Source organism: Vanessa cardui, chromosome 1 (assembly GCF_905220365.1).
Source record: "Vanessa cardui chromosome 1, ilVanCard2.1, whole genome shotgun sequence".
In the NCBI taxonomy this organism is placed as follows: Eukaryota; Metazoa; Arthropoda; class Insecta; order Lepidoptera; family Nymphalidae; genus Vanessa; species Vanessa cardui.
The window spans coordinates 1,158,798-1,180,087 of record NC_061123.1 but is presented as its reverse complement, the minus strand read 5'-3'; the positions used below and the strand labels follow the sequence as shown (position 1 = coordinate 1,180,087).

The window sequence follows — 21,290 nt, the reverse complement described above, 5'->3', positions numbered from 1 at the left end:
ATATTCTTAAGGACCATCTCTCTCTATCTATGTTTTAGTTATCAAAAACCTGTAGCAGAAAACCGTGTTCTTCCTTAATAAATACAATTTCTTTATTCGAGAAATATATAATACACATAAATTTAAACTAGTGCCAATCAAAATGAAAACAAAAAAAATTAAAAGAAATGAACATTTAAATTCTTATACAACCGCACATTGTTGCTATGTATCTGTTAATCTATGAGTGTGTGTTTGTGTGTGTGTTTAATTTATTAAATATGTTACTACAAAGTCCACAGAGGTCGCTTGTGAATATCTTACGAAGTAACTATAACGTTTCAATCAACAATTTCACGAGCATATTTCGTTAAGCTAAGTGCTTTTAAGATCGAGCACCTCCTTGAGTGCCTAAAGATTGATCAACTATCGTTTATATACATTTTTAATATTGTTATTTAGTTTTTCGACACTTTACATTTATGTAAAATATAACATTGCTTGTGTAATAGCCGAGATAGCCCCGCGGTTAATACATGAGCAACTCATATCATCATCGATCGTAGGTTCAAACTGCCTGATTTTTCATCAATTAAAAAATCAATACACCTAGTGTCCAAAAATTCCATCCACCAAACCGCATCTGGACAGCGTTGTGGAATAAGCCTTTAGCCTTTTATTCATATACTATATATAATACTATAATAAATAGTAGAACATCTACAGCCTGATTCTTTTTTTACTAGTCTAGAAAACTTGATCAAAATAATCAGTGTAATGATTAAGCCCAAGAGTTAATTTATATATTATTAATTGTCTCAGATAAATCTGAAGCATCTAGGCCCTACACAGTAAACGTTTAGATCTTCCTTCAATTTACTCATTTTCTAATTGCCCCAATTCAAAGTTACAATCTTCATAGAATATTGAACCTTTGGAATTCAGATTCCTAATTAAATTGTATTTAGTTTCGAATCCATGGACTAAGTCCTTGTGACCTTGTTGACCTAAAAGCCTACTTTTTTATATTTTTCCGATTCTTGCATTAACAAATTTTATAGTGAAATTTACAAATATTTATCAACAAAAATAGAAAATCATTAAAGTATAGTACCCTTCTTTTTATTATCTAATACAAGTGTTTTGGAAAACCCTTGGACTTGGAACGCCCGCATCATAGCTTCCAATGAATTATAAAATACCAAGTTTTCGAATAAATATTTGCAAAACTCAGTAGACATCGTTCTACCAGTATACAGCAATAACATTATAATAAACAATTTAAACATTTTAACTAATTTGAGTCGCGATGCCCCAGTTGTTAGTTTAGGTTAGCATATTAACCGATGATTGCGGTTTAAAATCCAGTCAAGCACCACTGAATATTCATGTGCTTAATGTATGTTTATAATTCATCTCGTGCTCGGCGGTGAAGAAAAACATCGTGAGGAAACCTGTATGTCTCAAATTGCATAGAAATTCTGCCAAATGTGTATTCCAACAACACGCATTGGAACATCGTGGTGGAATATGTTCCAAACCTTCAACTCAAAAGGGAGAGGAGGCCTTAGCCCGGCAGTGGGAAATTTTCTGAATGTTGTTGTTGATGAAATTTCACAGTAAGTTCTTTCGCCCTTCTCAGGTCTGAGTTGTTTCTTCCCGAACCGATGGTAGAATTTCGACAACGCTTAAAGAGAGTTTAATGCTTCTAATTTTAATAAAGACATTTGAATTTGATTTTATGTGCCAAAGAATTTAATGAGCCATTGAGCGACGATTACAATAAACGAGGTCAGTTAATAATTAATATAAATATGCAATACCAATCCATAATGTTAATCTCAAAGCAACATAGCATCATTATCCGTTTTATATAAATGTGTTTTATCTTGATCAGTCGACAATTACCACGTATAATATGAATATGGATAAAAGACAATCTTTCATACATATATAATAGAAATTCAAGTTAAATAAAGTACCGATTTCCCAAAAGACGCGCTAATGTATTTCCTATTAGCATCATTTGGCAAACAGGCGGATTGTATTCAATTGTATCACAGGCGTTAATTTACGAACCATTTGCGTTCCTTCGGTGACTAAATGCTTACGTATCTCGTTATGTTGGGAGCATTGCACTGTATCATAATTTGTTTTCGCAAAAACATGATAATAAAATGCACAATTTAAAAGGTGGTAAAGCAATGCTACTAAATTAAACAGTTCCTAAAATATCAAACTGAGAATACCAAATACGATCCCTATAAATTACAGAACCGGTTTGATCCGGTTCATTGTGACCAAATATTAATGATTCACATGCATAATAATGATATGATTTTAATGCTTTGACTTAATTATTAAATCAGTAATGAAAAAATATAATATTTATTTGACCATTAAGTATTGTGGTTAAAAAGCTGAGTGTCAGCCTGCTAGTACTGGCTCAATGAACAAAGCATCTTATCTCCCAAGGCTGGTAAAGAATGGTCAATATTTACCCAATATCGGCCCATTTCTCCTTACATACAAAAACTATTGTACTAATGCAGATTATCTGAGGATTTTTGAATACCCCCGCATGAAAGGTAATTTTATTATAAATACAAATATGCCTGCGTTAAAGAGCTATTTGTTTGAGTTTGAACATGAGACATTCGCTTAAAGAAAATCCGTTAAAGTTTTTACTCATTTGATCAATTACTTTTGAAAACATTCGTATTTGTAAAAACTATATACGATATTAAGGGTTTATTATTAAACAAAGTATCATTTTAATAAGCGAACTTTCGATTTTGTTTTCTATTTTCCTCTTTTATCCTCATTTTTTTATTGATATAGTTTTGAATACACAATTCAAAATTGATATTGTCGCTGTAACATTAAACATTCCTTTCATATACAATGCACTACCAACCTTGGAAACTAAGATTTCGTATCTTCTGTGCCTGTAATAAAACAGACTCAGAGTAATCCAGTTCTACGGAATAGCTTGACGAATCTTCCTCATTGACTATTTAAAGTGAAACAATTATAGAAAAAAACATGGCGTAGTAAAAGTGTGTACTACATGTGCATAACGTGTAAAGATATGATAGTAAATCGACCGGAACATGTTCTAACATCGTACGCTCCACTGATCCCACTGATAGAGTACCGGACCAGTTTCGGTTAAATATTGCAGACTCGAAACATGCAAGCTTTGGTATGACCACAAGTAAACGACCTACCCACTCCAGCATGGCCAGATATTGTTCTCCTAACTGATAGTCGGTCGGGTCTATTGTTTTTTGAATATTCACTTATTTACAAGCTATGTTTGTGGTGATATTTAATAGTGTTTTAAGTACCATACGAATATTCTATTAACACAGATAATAGCTGCTATTGTTGAGATTACTACGGAGACCTCCAAAAAACAAGCGATTGATCATATCTTCGTGCTAATTTATTACATTACTATCCTATATTATGCGACGATTTGCCAATCAAATTGAAGACATTACTTACATTGACCTTGAAAATCTCTGATCCCAATGTAAGTAGCTAAAGCACTTGTGTTATGGAAAATCAGAAGTAACGACGGTACCTCAAACACCAGACCCAAGACAATATAGAAAACTAATGGTAATCTTAATCGACTAAACCGAGAATCGAACCCGGGACCTTGGAGTGACCTGGCATACCCATGACAACCGGTGTACACACCACTCGACCACAGAGGTCATCGAATTTATATTTTATATTTTTTTTTAAATCGGAAGTATTATCCATATCAATTCTTACGACAGAGTTCTACTAAACGGGATAAAGTGTAAAATAATAAATAAAAAGATGCTTCTATTTATTAAGTCACTAAAAACATTTGTTATATTAGTATAGATCAGTGTGTGGATATATTCAGACACACACACATAGAGCCTCATCACAAACAATCACAATCATAATACTACGAGCTATGATTAGACTGTTAATAATCAGAGATCAAATAACGTGTACATAATACCGTACCGATGTAAGCTTTACATTTAACTCAGTCGTGTAACATTTTGCTTCGGAAGTGCTCAGGGGCTTACTCGAATAAAGGATATTTTGATTTTGATACCGGAATAATTTTCAAGAAACCAGTGTATCGGATAATCTTTGTCATGTATGCTTCTTGTAGAAACTTCATTAACAATTACAAATAACGACAACGGGCACAATGTCTTCAACGAATGTATCTTTAATGAGCTATAAAACGCGTGTGATATGACCTTTTTTTTGATTTTGAGGACGAGATTAGTTATAAAAACAAATGTAATATTTTAAAAGTAGCCAGGATTTAACCTGCAATTTAAGGTCAAAATTCATGCAATCAAGACAAATAGGCTCTTAAATTATAATCATCTCTTATAATCCTTAGCTATTTAATTAATTTTAAATACATACGTAGATAAAACCAATTGAACAAAAAGGTAATGTACAATTTCACCTTAATAGATGATATATTTTCAATAAGACAGTAAGACCATATAAACCTTTGAAACAGCTTTACCTATCAGAATAAGCCTAAATACCGATTTTACATGAAATAATGTCTTTCCACGTCAATGTTTATAGAAAACCGTTACAGTTAAGAGGCAAACCTCTTTAATTTACTAAAGATATAAGAAAAAACAACATAAACTATTTTCTGTTCATAAAAGCAAAGAAATGCGCAAAACTATTGGCATACGAAATTATATGTAGCTCTGTAATTTGCATTGAATACTGACCCAAAATGCTTTACCGCTAAGTGATTACTATGCCTTATTACGACGGGGTAGAGTGTAAAATCGGATAAATGTTCAGTAGCCGCCATATTTGCCTTCCGATCGTATTTGATTTGCTTCATAAGCTGACTATGGCAGGTCAAGTGACAAACGCGGACCGAGTCTTATATGTTACAAGTTCATAATAGCGCAACGTCAGACATTAATTATGTTATTGTAATTATGGTGATAATAATACATTGTTTCAATCAACTAATACTAGCCCACAAATTCAAAGCCACTCAGCGAGCTATGGAGCGAACTATTGGCGGTGCAAAGATTCTAACTAACGCATTAAGACACTTTAACAGTTTTCGATGGACTTTACGTCACGGAAAAAATATTTATCAAATATAGAATTTACGTCATGGATGTTTTTGTTACATATAATCGTATATGATATTTATATTGTTTCTTGCTGGGTGAGACAATAAGTAGGTTGTCATTTGGCTTTAATATTCAGTAGCCTGCCATTTTGTTCATAGTTATGTCTTTTGCAAACAAATGAAAACTTATTCCAGCAAGTACGATATTAAGGAATTGAACAATATTTCGTATTTCTTACTTTTATTAGCAAGAGGTTTCTGTGTGTAATCGTGATCCATCTCACTATGTCTAAACTTCTCTCCACTTAATATCAAAAAGTGTCGTTGACATCTAAATTTCATCGCCAGAGGCTCACAGGTTATCTTTGAATTGCTAATACTTGAATTATCATTGAAAAATTCATTGAAAGGTAGCACTGAAATGAGAAAAAGCAGAATGACTTGCCAAATTAGCAAACTTAAGAAGCTGTTGGCTGGGCACATCGAAGAACTATAGTGGAAACCACAGATCCTAAACAGTAGAGTCAATCAGCTTCAAAGAATGAAAATGTAGGTCCGAAACTTTGGTGCACTATGGAAGAGGCATTATCCTGAATTGCGTTCGCCTCAATAATTAGTTGATACTTCAATTGCATAAGTAAGAGCACGCTAACTTTACCGTTCAATTTTGTTCCTCTAACAATTCTTTATAAGATGATAAATATGCGACATAAAATGCTGATACCATTTTACTTGTAATTTTGCTGCATTTGTGCACATTAAAGGTATAATTTAAATAAACAACGTCAAAGACAATATAGGTATATATTCTCTCTGGTAACAGCAATCGAATTAAATTTACATATAAAAATAACAAAAAGTAAAGATTGTCTTCGCTGACATCTTGTGCCTTGTACGCAACAAGTATTGATAAATTTCGACAGTTCAGCTTTATTGGTGGCGAGCGCTGTCCCAACACAATATGATGTTTGGGTTCTGTATAAGTTGTAAAAGTAAATATTTTGTTAGTAGTATCCGTTTCCTACGGTACTCCAGTTTCTATTGATTCTCTTGCGGGACCATTTGTTTGATTTTGTATTCATAATACTCACTTAAATAGGATCGATGTGTTTTGGCGTTGTTAGTTTACGTGATTCAGAAGAAAAATGAAAATTATGTTATAGTTTGAATGTGTTATATATTTAAAATGACAATTTAATTTGTTTAATAACAATATTATTTCAGAAAAAGGTTATATTTATCTTGCAATTTTCCTGGTGATCATATTTTTGCCGCAAAACCGTTGTCGTTTTTGCTATTACATTTTTATACCATGTTTTAAATTTAGAAGCTCAGAAACATTCTCCAAATCATTAAAATCGCTTCAGCTCTAACGAACACCCAAAAGAAATTCACACAATCACTCTTCATTTGTTTTTTGTACAACTGAGCGTTCACGATACCCTAAAAGATATAAAATCACGTATCTCATATCGCTTCGTCCATTACATTTCGGACAAAATAAACGACACACATTACTAGTTACGTTACGCTATTCCGCTCAATTAGTTCCCTAAATGCGAAGCTTAATGATTTTAATGGACTTGTCAAGTAGTTCGATTTAAATTAGACTCTATTATAATCGTAATAAGATTCATATTTAATTAATTACATTAACTGTACAACAACGACCAAGATAATGGCAAGCAATAGATGTTAAAGACCATAATCAAATAAACGAGACAAAGGTTTCTTAAAAACTATTGAAATTAATGAGCAATCATTAAAATTAACGAATGGGAATCACAAAATTATGATATACTCGCCGGTCCGGGTAGGGACCACCCAGTCATCAGATATTCTGCTGCAAACAGATATCCTTAGTCAAAGTCAAAAATCTTTATTCAATATAGAATTGGTTACACTTGTTTATTGACTGTCAAAAATCTACCACCGGTTCGAAATTTCACATTACTGACTTGAGAAGAGCCGGTGAAAGAAACTCAGAGGGATATTTCTGTATTGTTGTGTTTCGGTCTGAAGGCGACTGAGCCAATATAACTACAGGTATAAGTATCGTAACATCTTAGATCCCGAGGGTTTGTGACGCATTATCGGTAAGGAATGTTTAATATTTTTTACACAGCCCATCCGCAAACCTATATCATGAAAAATTGACAAGATTGATAAAACCATTGACATAAAATAACCAAATAAAAGTGACAAAGATGAAATATAGCTTAAACCTCACCCTCGTTTTACTTGCGTTGATTTACGATCTAATTTTAAAATTACAATTTTTATTTTATTACAGTACAAATCCTTATGTGCCTTTAATTTTGGTAACTACTTTGGTAAACGAAAAAACTCGTGGAATATTGGAGTATGATTAAAGTTTAAAGAAATCGCTGGCACCGTGATAATATTACGATAGAAAGTCTTGATTACTTTAATTTTTTGCTTTACGTTATCATATTTTAGATTAAGAGCTAGTTTTTTACTGAGAGTTTTAAATGTGTCTGTCTTTGTGTATATGTATAATTGTATTATATACTCACTAGCTGAACTTGCGGCTTATACCGCGCGATTTACAGCGAGAATTTATAAAACACAACCTAAAAACCCCGCTTTCTTAGCGAATGTCTACTTTCTATAATGACTATACCTACCAAATTTCAATTTTATAGGTGTTACAGTTTCTGACATTTCGTGATGAGACGAGAGGTATTTCACTTGTATTCATTTAGTTTATAATAGTCATGTATATTTAAAAAAAATTTGTGTATAAAACCCGATTGTTCTTATGAACATAATAAGGAACGATGATGTGAAATTTGTATCGTGTTTATTGCTACAAATTACGTTTCAGCATTTCATATAAACCGTTATTTTGAAACTAAAATTTATTCTGTCCAAATTAGCTCTTCTGTCTCAAAGAATAAGAGCGATTCTTACAAATAATGGTTGTAAAGATACGACCGAGATTATTTTTATGGTAAATGAATGTGGGTTTAAAGTAATTTTATCTTTATAGCCGGTTTCACGACGTTGGTCACAAACCCTTTTGTAGGAAATATATAATACTCTTAATCGAGTTTAAGCTGTAGTTTATTTATATACTTAAAATTGAGTTTATCGAAATAAAAAGTATACTTGTGCACGAAATTGCCCAAAAGATGATTCTTTAAAATAGCGCCTGTTCAAATAAAATTGCAATTTTTCATAAATTTGTAATTGCTATTAGATAATTATATCATCAGTAACTCTATATTTTATTTGGTATACATAAATATATGAGTAATTATTGAAGTTTGAATTGTATCTTTTTAACTATTCTTTCCTAAAACGGGATTAATAGTGAAATAAAAGCAATGTATTACCGATATTCGACTTAACTTAAAATTTAAAGCAACAAAGTAGGAGTACTTTTATGAAAGTAACAATTTAGTTTGAAAGATTTTTTGTGCATTAAGTTTCTAAAATCCGATTACACGATATAAGATCGTTGCCGACGTCCAGAGTAAGCTCCTGAGCTCCTTATAGTAACTGAATCTAAAAGTAAATTCACCTTCGATAAAGATATGATATATATTTATATATTTTCCTTTAGGGCCCTCAATTCTATAGCTTAAAATATAGTTACTTTAACTTTAACGTTCATTTTTAAAGCATATTTCATATTTATGAAAGGTTTTTGAGGTGAAATGAAATTACTTTAAAAATGGCTAAAAAAGGCAATCCAAATATAACCTATGTAAAATTAAATAAAAAGTATGAAGTGAATCTTTTCCTGAACTTCAAAGAAACAATATAAAACTACCAAACTTATTTGTTCTTATATTTTTTTTTATCTTCCACGAATAGTACTCTATGACGTTTACTTGAAAATCACATGTCAGAATTGAACCTTTTTAATATCACACGTTTTTGTTAAATCTCTAAGAATGGATGAAAATCACGGACATAATCTAGACTCAGAATATAAACGGTATATGGAAATAATACGACCCTATTTAGGTCAGTTACTTGATCAGGATGTTATTGAAATATGTAATGCTTGGATTCAAAGGCTGTCAAATTGTAAAGAACACGAAAAATCACTACGTAACAAATACATATTTGCTATGTGCTATCAATTGGCTAAAGGTGTACTTGAAGAACCGTTTCTCAAATACCCATCAGCTGACGAACTATCTCTATTAACAGATGATGCAAACAGTGATGAAACTTTATCAGAATTAGAATACCAAATAATAGATTTAGATAACGTTGAAACACAAGTTATTTATGACAATGAAAAAACTTCGCTATCTACGATAGGATATTTGTCTCTCAATAGTGAAGCTCAAACTGATAATAATAAAAATCAAGAATTGACTGAAAGAAACAAATCTTTTAATTCAATGACGTACAATTTAACTGATAATATGTATAACCAAAACATAATATGCTATAATTGTTCTAATGATGTGCCAGATTTCAACAGTAATAAAAATAACGAAGACTCATATAACGTTAGAACAAAAAATATTATAATGAAACTTCGAGAAATTAAAAGAATGAACGTTGCGCTTCAAAGAGAATTGGCGGCTTTAAGAGAGGAGTTAAGAACCAGGAATCAAGTTGATAATTTGTCTAATGACATTTTGAAGGTTGATAATGCTACCAGCACTTGTACGATATCGCAAGATAGCACAACTACGTTAAAATGCAAATTAGAAGAAATGAATGTATCTAGAAATAGTCTTCTTGAAAAAGTTAGAAATTTGCAAGAAAACCTCGATAATTTTAATTATATTAAACAACATGAAATAGAAGACTTAGAAGCAAAACATAAATTACAATTAATTGATACTAAAGCATCTGTACAAGAAGAAGTGAAGGCTTGCTATGAAAAAAAATTGGAAGACCTTAAACTACAGTATGAAAGAACTATTAAAGAAATTGAAACCCAAAAAATAAAAGAAGCAGAAAAAATAATAATGAATAAAGATGTAATCATTGCTAATAAAGATAAAACTATAATATCTCAGGGTGATGAAATTGATCAATTGAAAAATGACATTAAGGATCTTAAAAAGGATCATTGCTATTTATCTAGTAAATATACAACTTTTCCTAATGACTCAAATGTAGAAAATTTTAAGGAAATAGCTGGTGATTTTGAAAAACGTATAAATAAAATACAAAAATCGAAAGCCAAGTTGTCCAGGGCTTGTGAAGTAAAAGTAAATAATTTACAGAGAGAAAAACATTTAATGGAGTGTTCATTGCATCTTGAATTAGTTAGACAGAGAGCTCAGGTTATACAAGAAATGTCTAACGAACATCAAACAGAATTAACTGAAGCTCTAAACAAATTAGAGAGCAACTACAAGGAAATTATTGCTAATGTACAATCAACAGCTGTTCAACGCAGAATGCAGGACCAAATGGCGTTAGAATCGATAATACAAGCAGTTTGCGGTGTACGGAATGAAGGTATGTACACTAATAGTGCACAAGCTACATGTCCAAGCCAATTAACGAACAAAGCTACGCGTAATCAAACGAGAGACTGCAATAGAAATTGCGATGTTGAAATGCCGACCGTATTTCAAGGTAATAAGGTCGGTAGTATTATCGTCGGGGGTAAATCTTTCGGCGAAGAGAGTGTGGTAAATGACTATTGCATCGATAGCGAGAAGTTGGGTGATTTGTTCGAGAAATTGTACATTCCTCAGAGGGACACGAGCTGCGACACGTCTAAAAAGTAATCTAACTTTTCACAACACTAATCCCTCTAGAAATTTTATTCGTGAATAATTAACTCTTTCGGTATTCATTCAAATATGACTTTCCTAAACTTTACCTTGTAATGAAATTATCATAAAAAAATAGTTGCAAAATGAATAATTGATATCTAGTAGCATTGTATAATAGAATATTGGAAATAAAAAAATAATAATTTGGCTATCTTTCTTTAACTGTTGCTTATCGCTATATATTAGTCTGTCTCGCTGCATGTTCGCGATAATCTCCAAAACTACTAAACGAATTTTCATGCGGCTTTTACTAATAAACAGAGGGATTCATAAGGAAGGTTTAGGTATATATTTTATTGAGAGTTTTGTGTAAATAAGTTGAAATAGGACGAAATTTGTTAAACATGTCGGAAAAAAGCAACAAAAAAATATATAAATGAAAGGTAAAAATATAATTAAAAAAACTTATGTCCAACTGTGCGAAGCCGGAACGGACCGCTAGTGATATATAAATTTCACAATAAAGTAAAGTAAGTAAAGTAACAGCCTGTAAATTTTCCCACTGCAGGGATAAGGCCTCCTCTCCCATTAAGGAGAGGGTTTGGAACATATTACACAACGCTGTTCCAATGCGGGTTGCTGGAATGCACATGTGGCAGAATTTCGATGATATTAGTCACATGCAGGTTTCCTCACGATGTTTTCCTTCACCGCCGAACACGAGATGAATTATAATCAAAAATTAAGCAAATATAAATATATAGTGGTGCTTGCCTGGGCTTGAACCCGCAATCATCGATTAAGATGCACGCGTTCTAACCACTGGGCCATCTCAGCTCCAATTTCACAATACGATACATAAAATGTACCCCATGGTTCTGTCATAATAATAATGATATACTGCTCAACAATCTAATAAAATACAGTCCACAAAGCCTGAATCATGGCAAGTTTTAGCTTTGGATTACAGCCATATAAATACAGATCAAGCGTGACAAATATGTCTACATCACATACACTTGGTAGTAGGACTTTGTGCTAGCCCGTCTGGTAGGTACCACATACTCATCAGTTATCCTACCGCCAAATAACAGTACTCAGTATTGTTATGTTCCGGTTTGAAGGGTGAGTAAGCCAGTGTGACTACAGGCATAAGGGATATAACATCTTAGTTCCCAAAGTTGGTAGCACATTGACGATGTAACGAATAGTTATTATTTCTTACAGCGTCATTGTCTATGGGTGATGGTGACCACTTACCATCAGCTGGTCCATATGCTCGTCCGCCAACCTGTACCATAAAAAAATATATTTTTAGTAAATTATTTGGTGGTGCAACTAAGGTTTCCGGGCTAGAATGGATTTATTTGTGGAATGGCTCCAAATCGGTTTTACATTGTTCTAAAAATTACATATTCCCTAGACAGGTGGAGTTTTACATGAATGTAGTCAGACGTTGAACTAAGAGTTGTTTTATGGATACTTCAGCTTATAAGTACAGCTTGCATACCTAAGCTGCGTTTTAAAACTTTAGGTTTAAATCATTACATTGTATAAAACAAAGTCGCTTACCGCTGTCTGTCCCTATGTATGCTTAGATATTTAAATTACGAAACGGATTTTTTAATAGTTAGAGTGATTCGAGGGGAAGGTTAGGTTGAGGTTATATAAAACATGAGCACATTACACATTTTTAATATAATGTCGTAAATAAACAAATTTTGTACTCAGTATATTTAGTATTAACATTTCATCCGTGCGAAGCTGCATGTATTAAAAAAAAAAAAAACAAGAAATAATGTGTGTTAAATTTAATTTACGTCAAGTTTTTTTTTTAAATACATACAGTATATGTTGTAAATATAACTTTGTATATAATAAGCCATTTTTAAACTTAAATTTATTTTTAACTCTAAAAAAATGCAATACAATCTTTCTGTCATTTGTTTTTATATATCATATATGTTTGAATATGTGCGGATCTACAAGATCAATTTATTATCTAAAATCTTGAAGTGTTCAATAATGCGTTTATCGAGGAAGCTTATACTCTTAATAACTTAACTCTACGACCCTAAAAAGCTATGCAATAACCATAAAAGATAACCAAAATGATAATCTACACAAAGAAGAATACTAATACAAATTTACTACGAGTGTAATCACAGAGTATATATTTTTTATTATAATACAAGCTGTTCCGTCAGTTTTACCAGACGTAACGTAATGCTAATTTAATCTTTATTTTTATGACATAGGTTGGTGGAAAGGCTAATGGAACACCTACTGGTAAGTGGTCACCGCTGACCATAGACGCTTTTTAGCGCTGTCAAAATATATTAACCATTCCTTACATCAACAACACACCACTAACCCTATGGCCTAAGATGTTATGTCGCTTGTTATATCTTTGTATTCCTATATGGAGGGTGTTGCTCACTTACCCTTCAAATCGGAATACAATAAAAATTTTAACAAAAAGAAAAACCGACTTCAAACAAAACACTATTTTAAAACAAATAAAAATGAACTAAAAATTAATAATAATAATTGCATATTTAACATATTTTTTAGAGTCCCCCTAGGTAAAATGAAATGAAAAATATTAGACTACTTAAAAGTCAATTTACGATTATATAATGCAATTATAGTTATTGTTATATTTGGAGCCGGCGTCAGCCACGGGCATAAGCCTCTACAATCAAAAGAAAGAAGCGACACGAGCCCCTTGATTAACCCAGTACATTATCGTTTAAAAGGTAATTTGTAAGAAATATATTATAGGGATATACTATAGGGTTTTCTTGGCTGACACCGACTCCAAATATAGCAATAATTATAACTACATTATATAATCGTAAATTGACTTTTAAGTAGTGTAATATTTTTCATTTCATTTTACCTAGGGGGACTCTAAAAAATATGTTAAATATGCAATTATTATTATTAATTTTTAGTTCATTTTTATTTGTTTTAAAATAGTGTTTTGTTTGAAGTCGGTTTTTCTTTTTGTTAAAATTTTTATTTATTTTTTGATTTTAAGTGAAGCTGATGTTGACTAACTAATTTTTTTTTAATATGGATAGATTAAGCGTTCCGTTTATATGAGTCAGAAACTACTTCGAGGACAATCTCAAAGGAAACTTGCGAATAAAGCAAAAATAGACTTTCGAAAATGCGGATGTAATACGTCACACGGCGTAAACTACAAGGATCCCTCGAAAGAGCTGTAATCGAACTCAGCAAAAAAACTTTGAAAGAGACCAACTATATTTCGTTCATCGTATGACATCACATCACATACACAAAATTTGATTAAAGATAGTAAGAAATTCTGCCCCATATCGCACCCTAACTGCGAGCCGTATAGGAGTTCCATCACTACATAGTATAAAACAAAGTCGCTTTCTCTGTCCCTATATCTGTAAATCTACGCAACGGATTTTATTGCGGTTTTTTTTAAAAGATAGTGTGATTCAAGGAGAACGTTTGTGTATATAATACATGAACAATATAGTAAAGAAACACTGATAATTTTAGAAGTTTGCGATGTGATTTCGTAAATAAACAAATTCTGTAGTATATTTAGTATCAGTATTGCACCCGTGCGAAGCCGGGGTGGGTAGCTAGTTAATTATAATATTCGATTATGATAATTACATGAACATAACCACGTTCCGGAAGGTGATTTAAATATCCAAGTAACCCATAAATAAAAGATTCGACCGAGTATTGCTAACGTACTCCTCAGAATTGTTCCGTTCCCTCCCGTTCCCTTAATTTGTCATGGATCCTATACTCAGAACCTTACCAAACTTTCACCAAACTACCCATAAAGTATGTCCTTTATAATTTTAAAAGAATCATCAAAATTGTGCCAACCAATTTTGAGTTATTCACCTATTTATCGCGCACATACATAATGCAAATTTAAGACTTATGTCGTTTTCATACGGATACCATCATCGGAAAAAAATAAAAAAAAATGGGACCCCACGGGAAGCACTACCTTTCAAACAAAAAAAAATTATCAAAATCGGTCCACCCAGTAAAAAGTTATGAGGTAACATACATAAAAAAAAAAAAAAAATACAGACGAATTGATAACCTCCTCCTTTTTGAAGTCGGTTGAAAATACTAAGTATTATTGCTTGATGGTAAAATATATGAGTGGATGGTGCCTTCCCAGTCGGGTTTGCACAAAACACTACTCCTAAGTAGAGTGTCCTAGTAAATGGGCCATATAGTACAAAAATATCGCCTATTTTCCTTCTTATAATTCTTTATTCCTTCATTTATAATTTTACATATTTAGAAGAGTAATCCGCACATCCTTAACTATCTAATTTTAATACACAAATCTGCCATAGGCTAAAATCATAATATTAAGCTTAGTCCTAGTACAAAATCCCCTCTTACAGATATATTATTCGTATTAGGTTTTGCATAATAAAGCAATTTGTTCTGTAGTATCCGGAACCCTTAAAACATTTGCGTCCATTTCACGTCGCATCTCTAATCTGTGCTAATGTCACAATTTGCATACTAATTATCCTGCAGATGTGATCTTATAAAATAACAATTACTATTAAATAATTGTTTTCTATCTCACGTTTAGAGCTGAGATGGTCCAGTGGTTAGAATCATGCATCTTAACCGCTGATCTGATAGCTGGTTCAAACCCAGGCAAGCACCACTATATATATGTGCTTAATTTGTGTTTATAATTCATTTCGTGCTCGGCGGTGAAGGAAAACATCGTGTGGAAACCTGCATGTGTCTAATTTCATCGAAATTCTGCCACATGTGCCATAAAACATAAATCAATTAAATTTCCACTTAATTTATTAAATTAATACAAACAAATGACATATTACATTAAAAATAAAAACAAAAAGGCACAAAATGCAAGTGAAACATTTAAAATTAGTTTTCTTAAAGAAAAATTATGAACGACTTCATTTAGATATTTTCTTAATCGCTGTTTATAAATTCAATTGAAGAACGTGCCGGGCCTAAACTGAGGGTATTCTTCATATTTATCTTGATTAAGACGTTAAAGAAATTAGTTCAAGGAAATAAGAGATCACATCCTTGTCTTTGAAAAACTGCCTAAGATAGGACTTGAAAAAAATGCCCAATCGTTTCGTGATGTAAATTATAACTTCAAAAAAATTCTTAATTTGAATTATAGCGCTGATGGGAAAGATTACGGATTTTTAAACGAATGATTATAAGTTATATTAAAAAAATACTCTTAATATCTGAATGAATGAATAATTAATTTATTGTTATATAAATCATTATTTATCTTTCCCTTCCGTTAGTGAAACGTTTACCGAAAATGAAGCGCCAATTATCTCAGCTAAGGGTTTACTTAACCTGCGTCTATCATCGTTACGACTCGATGAGCAATCAAATCATTCAATCATTCACTATCAATCATTTGATTATTAGAACACAACAGATTTAATATACTACTACTAACTATAATAGTTAGTATGTATCGTATACACACACGGTTGTACGTGACTTTTTTTACATTCTACTTTAATAAATTCTGGGGGTTTATATTTTTGCTGAAGTAGATATTCGCTGGACTTGAAGTTAGTCATCTTCTTGGAAGACGTGGCCCACAGTAATTTTACTTTATTATCTACTAATACCTTACGTTGCCTTAGTTCACTCGCGGCTTTGCTCGCGTTGTAGGGTGATGGCTGGTCACGTGTTAGGCAACAAAGTAGCCTATGTCCTATCTTGTTGTTAAGGTTTGCTTCATACTAAATTTCATCAAATTCGGTTCAGCGATTTGTTCGTGAAAGAGCGATATACAGAGTTACTTTCACATTTATAATATTAATATAGAGTTTTAATGATCGTATATTTTAATTATTTATAAATGATAAACTTACTCAATACGTATTCTATCAGACAAAAATCAAGAGTTTCCTTGATTTATTTTGGAAAAAATGCTGATAGATAAATTCGCCACAGACCAAACTGCGATTATAATAATGCGTTACCAAAAGGTTACAGTAACTAGAACCTATACGCAAGTAGAATTTGAAATGTTTTACGTTCAAAGGTTAATCATGTCACGTCGTATGAGGTGAGCAATATCCAAAAAAACATACAGAAAGAGGACTCAGACGAGGCCTTAAGCCAGTGACTTAAGCAGTTAATACATAAAGCTTTGAAAAAAATGCTTTTTCCTTATTGAAATGTAAAAAACATTGTATGCTAAAACATGGATTAGATATTATATAAACAATGTCAATAGAACACTTTCATTGTACTTTATTTTATAAATGTACACCAATGAACGCATATATAAGTCAAATTCAAGATAGCCCTTATGATATGTAATCGATTTACATATTGACGAATAAAAGAAACTAGCATTGTAATCGAGTATGTAATAATCGATTTATCGTCATATCATTATCATCATTTTACATAAATAATAATAAAATTCAATCAGTATAGTTAAATTAATTTCATTTCCATATAAATAATCCTTATTTTATAGTCGATGTAAAACATATTAATAATGTGGTATATATCAGGAGGATGAGCCACCGCTGTCAACTTTTTTCTTCATTCACCAGCTCGTACCGTTTTCAGCGTCCATCCCTCTTCTGTATCTTTCAAAAGCGCCTCATGCAAAACTGTCCTTCCAGTTACTAAACCATTTTTTTAATCTTTTTGGTGTAAGGTAAAAGTTAACAGCTATAACGAAAACATTAAAAGAAACCAAATACATATTTTAATAGCTAATAAAGGTAACAAAGACAATATTATATTGACAATTTTCTGTCTGAGGAAAACTTACAGCTTCAGGTTTAATATTATACGCTTTTATAGCAGGCAGGATACCTACCTTCATTGAAGAACGAAATCGACTGAAAGGATTTAACGAAATGTCAATCTTCACTTCGAAACGGGTCGACCGTTCATAGCATAATTTATTTTTGGTGTTAGACAAAGAAGACAAGACGATAACGCTAATACGCGTTAAATTATTTTCACCGGACGGATGAATATTCGCAAAGAATATATATGTATAGTGCGACACAACTTAGATGCAGCATCGGCAAAATTCTTAAAATCCATCAGGGCCCTGATTCTGTATGCCACCGAAAACGCAAACGCGCTTGTAACGAGCTCGCGACGCGTTTTTGGCTAAAAACGGTATTCCGTATGCCACTGTCAAATCAAAAACTATACCTAGGGTTGTTTAAATCGCGTCTTTAACTCGTTTTGAAATGTCAAAATTACACGCTTTCAATCCTCGTGTTTTGAAAACGTGGCTGTCATTTGTCATAAAAATTATAATAAATATAATGTTTTTAATGTGATTACTAAATTATTTTGTTGGTTTTTAGAGTTATATTTAGTTAAAAAAGTGATCTGGTTCATATTACGCTACAAAAACATAAAGGTGAATAAAAAAAATTTCCATACGTATGTGAGTATGAAAGACTTAAAAATCCCACATTCGCTTTAAAAATTAAGTGTGCATTAATATGCGACATTTAACAATGCTCGCTAATAATTTTATAATCTAAATTGAATGATTAAAAGAAGAATAATATCAAAACATTAAGAACCTTAAACAATATAATATCCATACAAGAATGTTAAAATGAGACTGTAAAGAAGTCTTTCTACGTCAACAATGGGCAGTTTGTTAAACTTAAACTATTTTTATAAGAGATGGTGGTGATCGACAGAAAAAAGGAATACCAGAAACTTTGAAAAAACTGTGTGAAAGTGAATAAATAATTTAACATTATTCTCATAAAAAGGTGACCAGTTTTACTAAAAAAATATCTGTGTTTACTTAGCCACTAAAGTTCTATCATAATAAAACTAAATAAATCCTCAAACAAAAATTAATGCTTATAAGATATTAAGATAAAATTGTGTTATATTAAGAGTCAAAATGTTATTATTTTTCAAACAATTATAATTGCCTTTTTAGATGTTTAAAATGAGAAGAATATTTTAAATGTATACATAATTTAATATATATAAATAGATAAACTGTAAATTATTTATTTGAAGAAACTGTATAGAAATATTTTAAATAATCCATAAATTTAAATTTATGTAAAATCAGCCCGTGCAAATATTATGAAATAATAAGGATTGTGTTATATAGTCTTTTCCTTTAGTTTTAAACTAATAGTTTGCTAGGTCACTGTGCTAGATAAATATGATTTTTAATAATATACTTTATAATTCTGAATTTCTAATAAGATTATTTATTTTTTATGGTCTATTATCAGATAAATAATATTTTGATAGAAACATTATGCTAAATTTGAAAATAAAGCATTGCTATATGTTACACTAAGTCATTTTATAAATTTCAATATATTTGTGTTGTACTTACATATTTTATGATTTTCTTTGCTTAATAAAATACTAATTAAGTTTCTGTTTTAAATTTTGTAACTGTATTGGTTAATTTCAATTTCACATTACCTATTTATCTAATTATTAACATATTGAGAAGTAATAAAATAATTCCAATAAGCTATTACTTTTATTTTACTTCTGTATAAGATAAATATTTAAAACATATTAATGAAACAATAAGAAAAAATATATTCGACTTTAAATATATTTATTTGCTAAAGCAATTTTGCATAAGAATAACATTCATAAAACTAATTGATTTCCAATCTGATATAAGCATCTAATATCCTTTTTTGAAATGATTTGGTACTTAATATATCATAAACAATACTTGTGATATTTTTACATTACAAAGTAATCTTTCAGTTCTTTAGAAGTTACATAATTATTTAAAAAATGCTTAATTTAAAATTGCTTCCATTTTATTCTCATTCTCAGTTGATTTCATACCAAGGCATGTGTAAGGTTGGCTTTGGACACTTAAGTGTTCTGTAGTTGTTCTTCCCTTCTTTAACTCATCATCTAATGTTAGTGTGTCCAAGGAAAGCTTAGCAGGCACTACCAAATCCTTTGATTACAGTCCTTATTCAGAAAAAATAGTGTTTAGTATCTAAAAGAAATGTGCTTTATATTAAGGTTAGATTTAAGATAGGTACTTCAATAAATAGAATTCTAGGTAAAATATCTCTCACCTTTATAGATAACTATGTTTCTGCTGCTATAGTGCTGCCTTTAAACAATATACTGAAATATTTTAAGTTCGTATTTCAGTATAATATGGAAAACGAATTAATAATATTCAATACGTTAACGTAAAGCCGAAAAGTTAAAGATGTGCCTCGAATCGACTGTCCATCCATTTCATGTCGATATTATCGCTCCGATCAATTCGATCGTTTGCTTTGTCGAATTTCATGAAGGATTAAGAAAACATTTCTTTTAGTAAATAAATATAATTATTATGACATGTTTACGTTTAATTTGTCAATTATTGTTAACAATGACGTCTGTCTTCTTTTGAATACGTTCCGAACAACTTACTTAAAAAATTTTTATTGCTTTAATTTTTTAAACATTTGTAGTAATTCGAGTAAATTACGTTTTTGTCGATAGGATTTATAAATATAAAAGTTTTGGTAGTATTTTATGCTAAAATATTTGTCTTTAGATAAATAAAAATCAATAAATTTACGTAGAAAAAAACCGGTAAAATTTTATTAAGATAACGGAAATGAATTGGAATGTACTTTGTGAAATCTCTCGAAAAAGCATAGACAAATTCTCTTATGGCATACAGAATACCATTTTAAGAAAACATAACTCGGCGTGTTAAGAAAACACGTTTGCGTTTCTTAGTTTGTTATTACGTCACGCATTTTGACTCGTTACGAATTGTGGCATACAGAATCAGGGCCCTGATCCGAATTATGTACGTCATCCCAAATTATCAATATTTATTTCTTATGTCAGTAATATCATATGACCTAATATCTTCGTCAATTTTACACGTCGATTTGCTTTCTCGGGTTGAACTGATGCGAGAATCTATAGCAACGAATAGCGTCGAATGGCGCGATAGGGAGCTATTTCTATTGGTTATGTAAATCGGCAGTAATCGGTTTTACGAATTTTGCCGATGCTACATCTAATTTGTGTCGTACTATACATACCTCATTATAAACGTGCTATACATATATCCTTATTTATATTCGACACACGGCGACTGCATCTGTCCAATAAGAGTGGTGTACGTGTGCACTCAAATGTCTGACATAATCGTATTTTAGTTGTACAGAAACCACACGTATATATTGCATAGACAAAAATGATATACTATGAGATTTCGAATCTAAGTTGATATTGTACGATAGTAAGTTTATTATTCTATGTTATTTAACAATTGATGTAATGTTAGTTGATCATTATAAAACATAAATACTATTCCATAAACTGATTTTGCCTTTTCATTAGAATCTTCAATTTTATTATACCTAGCTACTCGGCCCAGCTTCGCATGCAATACTGATACTAAATATACTACAAAA

The 21,290-nt window shown here is 31.2% G+C and overlaps 1 protein-coding gene and 2 long non-coding RNA genes across 3 annotated transcripts; 2 read left to right on the top strand and 1 right to left on the bottom strand.

Annotated features, from left to right (window-relative positions):
* The first annotated feature begins 9,007 nt into the window (after positions 1–9,007).
* LOC124533547 (synaptonemal complex protein 1-like) lies at positions 9,008–10,896 on the top strand. The gene has a single exon (XM_047108908.1). The coding sequence runs from the start codon at positions 9,022–9,024 to the stop codon at positions 10,831–10,833; it is 1,812 nt and encodes a 603-aa protein (XP_046964864.1). The 5' UTR covers positions 9,008–9,021; the 3' UTR covers positions 10,834–10,896.
* A 7,043-nt stretch (positions 10,897–17,939) lies between these two features.
* LOC124530210 lies at positions 17,940–19,209 on the top strand. Its single transcript, XR_006966460.1, has 2 exons — positions 17,940–18,053; positions 18,207–19,209. It is a non-coding gene; the product is annotated as an uncharacterized LOC124530210 (long non-coding RNA).
* A 223-nt stretch (positions 19,210–19,432) lies between these two features.
* Positions 19,433–20,249, bottom strand: LOC124530951. The gene is made up of 2 exons (XR_006966489.1): positions 19,938–20,249; positions 19,433–19,855 (listed from the first exon to the last, which is right to left on the bottom strand). It is a non-coding gene; the product is annotated as an uncharacterized LOC124530951 (long non-coding RNA).
* Positions 20,250–21,290: the final 1,041 nt, after the last annotated feature.

Excerpts from the sequence above, each read along its gene's own strand:
- LOC124533547 (XM_047108908.1), top strand. The coding sequence starts at position 9,022 with ATGGATGAAAATCACGGACATAATCTAGACTCAGAATATAAACGGTAT.